The 1899-nt window shown below is 42.5% G+C and overlaps 1 protein-coding gene across 3 annotated transcripts in view; it reads left to right on the top strand.

Annotated features, from left to right (window-relative positions):
* Nucleotides 1-1646, top strand: part of POP5 (POP5 homolog, ribonuclease P/MRP subunit) — a 3060-nt gene extending 1414 nt beyond the window's left edge. Inside the window, exons 3-5 of one of the 3 annotated variants that reach the window (XM_003789910.3) lie at nucleotides 755-904; nucleotides 1073-1156; nucleotides 1262-1646. In XM_003789910.3, coding sequence (XP_003789958.1) covers nucleotides 755-904; nucleotides 1073-1156; nucleotides 1262-1374 — 347 coding nt within the window. In that variant the 3' untranslated portion in view covers nucleotides 1375-1646. The remainder of the gene's footprint in view (nucleotides 1-754; nucleotides 905-1072; nucleotides 1157-1261) is intronic. The other 2 variants (XM_012805241.2, XM_012805242.2) reach the window with 2 other exon arrangements.
* Nucleotides 1647-1899: the final 253 nt, after the last annotated feature.

Genomic DNA, 1899 nt, shown 5'->3' on the forward strand with positions numbered 1-1899 from the left:
AAAAAAAAAAATTAGTTCCTTCTTTTACCATAAGCTCCAGAGTTAAATGCACATAACTTCTGAGTCAGGTGAGACTCAGCTTATTGCTACAAGAACCTATCAAGCCCAATTGCAGTACGAGCTGGTCTTCAAGCAGTTTGTTACTTTTGGATAAAGATGGATCTTATCACTGCCCTCATTTATTTAACTAACTAGTGAAATTAGAAGATGTTAAATTCTAAATTGATTCACCAATACAGAGTGGTGTGCAAGGCACTGGGTGGTTATCCCCTTGTATAAATGAAAGTCTGTCCTAATGTGATTTTTCTTCAGGGATCTTTGTTTCTGCTTACTGTTACTTCCCAAGTGCCATTTACCTGGAGCATTCTATGGTATGTAATAGGCTCTCCATTAAGGTTTCTGTTTGTAGACAGTTTTATTGTGTTGCCCTTGGTAGAGTGCTGTGCTGTCACAGCTCATAACCACCTCAAACTCTTGGGCTCAGGTGATCCCCTTGCCTCACCTTCTCTAGTGGCTGGGACTACAGGCACCTGCCACAATGCCTGGCTAGTTTTTCTGTTTTTAGTGGATATGTGGTCTTTTGCTTTTCCTCAGGGTGTTCTCGAACTCCTAATCTCAGGCAATCCACCTGCTTTGGCCTTGCAGAGTGTTAGTATTACAGGCATGAACCACTGTGCCTGGCCTAACAAGATTTTTAACCTTTTCCTGTGCATTCAAGAGTTTTCCAAAATGATTTTTTTTTCCCCTGCTGTAGTTCGATACCTCAATGCTTATACGGGAATAGTGCTACTTCGATGCAGAAAGGAATTCTACCAGCTTGTGTGGTCAGCTCTTCCCTTTATCACGTACTTGGAGAACAAAGGATACCGTTACTCTTGTTTTTTCAACACATTACATGTTGGAGGTAGGGATGGCACATGGTATGGCTGATTTTCAGTAGGTGCTAAGTTCAATCCTGAGTGGTAGATGGGTCTTACTGCTATCCCGAGAACAGGATACTTTCCTCTAGCTCTGAAAGTGCAAAGTAGAGAACCTCCATAAGCTTTTGACCACAAAAACTCTTATGTGACAGGTACAATTAGAACATGTCAGAAGTTCCTAATCCAGTACAACAGGAGACAACTGTTGATCTTACTACAGAACTGCACTGATAAAGGTAAGCAACACTGGCCTAGTGCCCACTGGGCAATGACTGACCTTAAGCTGAAAAAGAGATCACTCCCAAAGACATCTTACATCTCTGCTGTTTCCCTTTCTCCAGCAGAGCGGGAAGCCATCCACAAGTCTGTCACAAGAAGCAGTTTACTAGAGGAGTCAGGTGAAGAAGAGCTTTCAGATAGTGGTGGTGAGGAGGCTGCTGAAGCAATAGAATGAGCTGCTGCTTCCCACACAGCAGGCTACATATTTTGCCCACATGTTGAACAGGACATTCTGGGTGGCATTAGCATCTTCCACAGTTCTCCATTCTGGGGTCTGCCAGCCAGAGGACACATTACTCCACTGAAATGAAAAGATTTACTCAAACTAAAGTTACTTTTATCTAGTGTTCCCCTGGTTAAGTGATACAGGTTATGAACTCTGTAGTTAGGTATCTTTTATCTTACTGCTTGGCTGAGAGTACACTTAATAAATGTATTTGGTTTCTACAGCATTTAGCATACATGTTAATAAAAGGGCTTATGGAGTTCATGCTTGGCCAAGTCTCAGTCCCCTCCTGCCACGGCCTTGGTGGGCAGACTGGCTCCCTGTGTGGTACCAGATGAATTTTGAATACTTACCCTTCTACTTTAGGCTTTAGCAAACCAAGTCATTTGGAGTAGAAATATAGTGAGACAAAGCAACTAAAATTAGTATAGCCAGTCTCAGTGCTGACTCGTGGAGCCCTACGAATACCAAATT

This window comes from Otolemur garnettii, unplaced genomic scaffold (assembly GCF_000181295.1).
Source record: "Otolemur garnettii isolate 467f Iridium unplaced genomic scaffold, OtoGar3 scaffold00038, whole genome shotgun sequence".
In the NCBI taxonomy this organism is placed as follows: domain Eukaryota; kingdom Metazoa; phylum Chordata; class Mammalia; order Primates; family Galagidae; genus Otolemur; species Otolemur garnettii.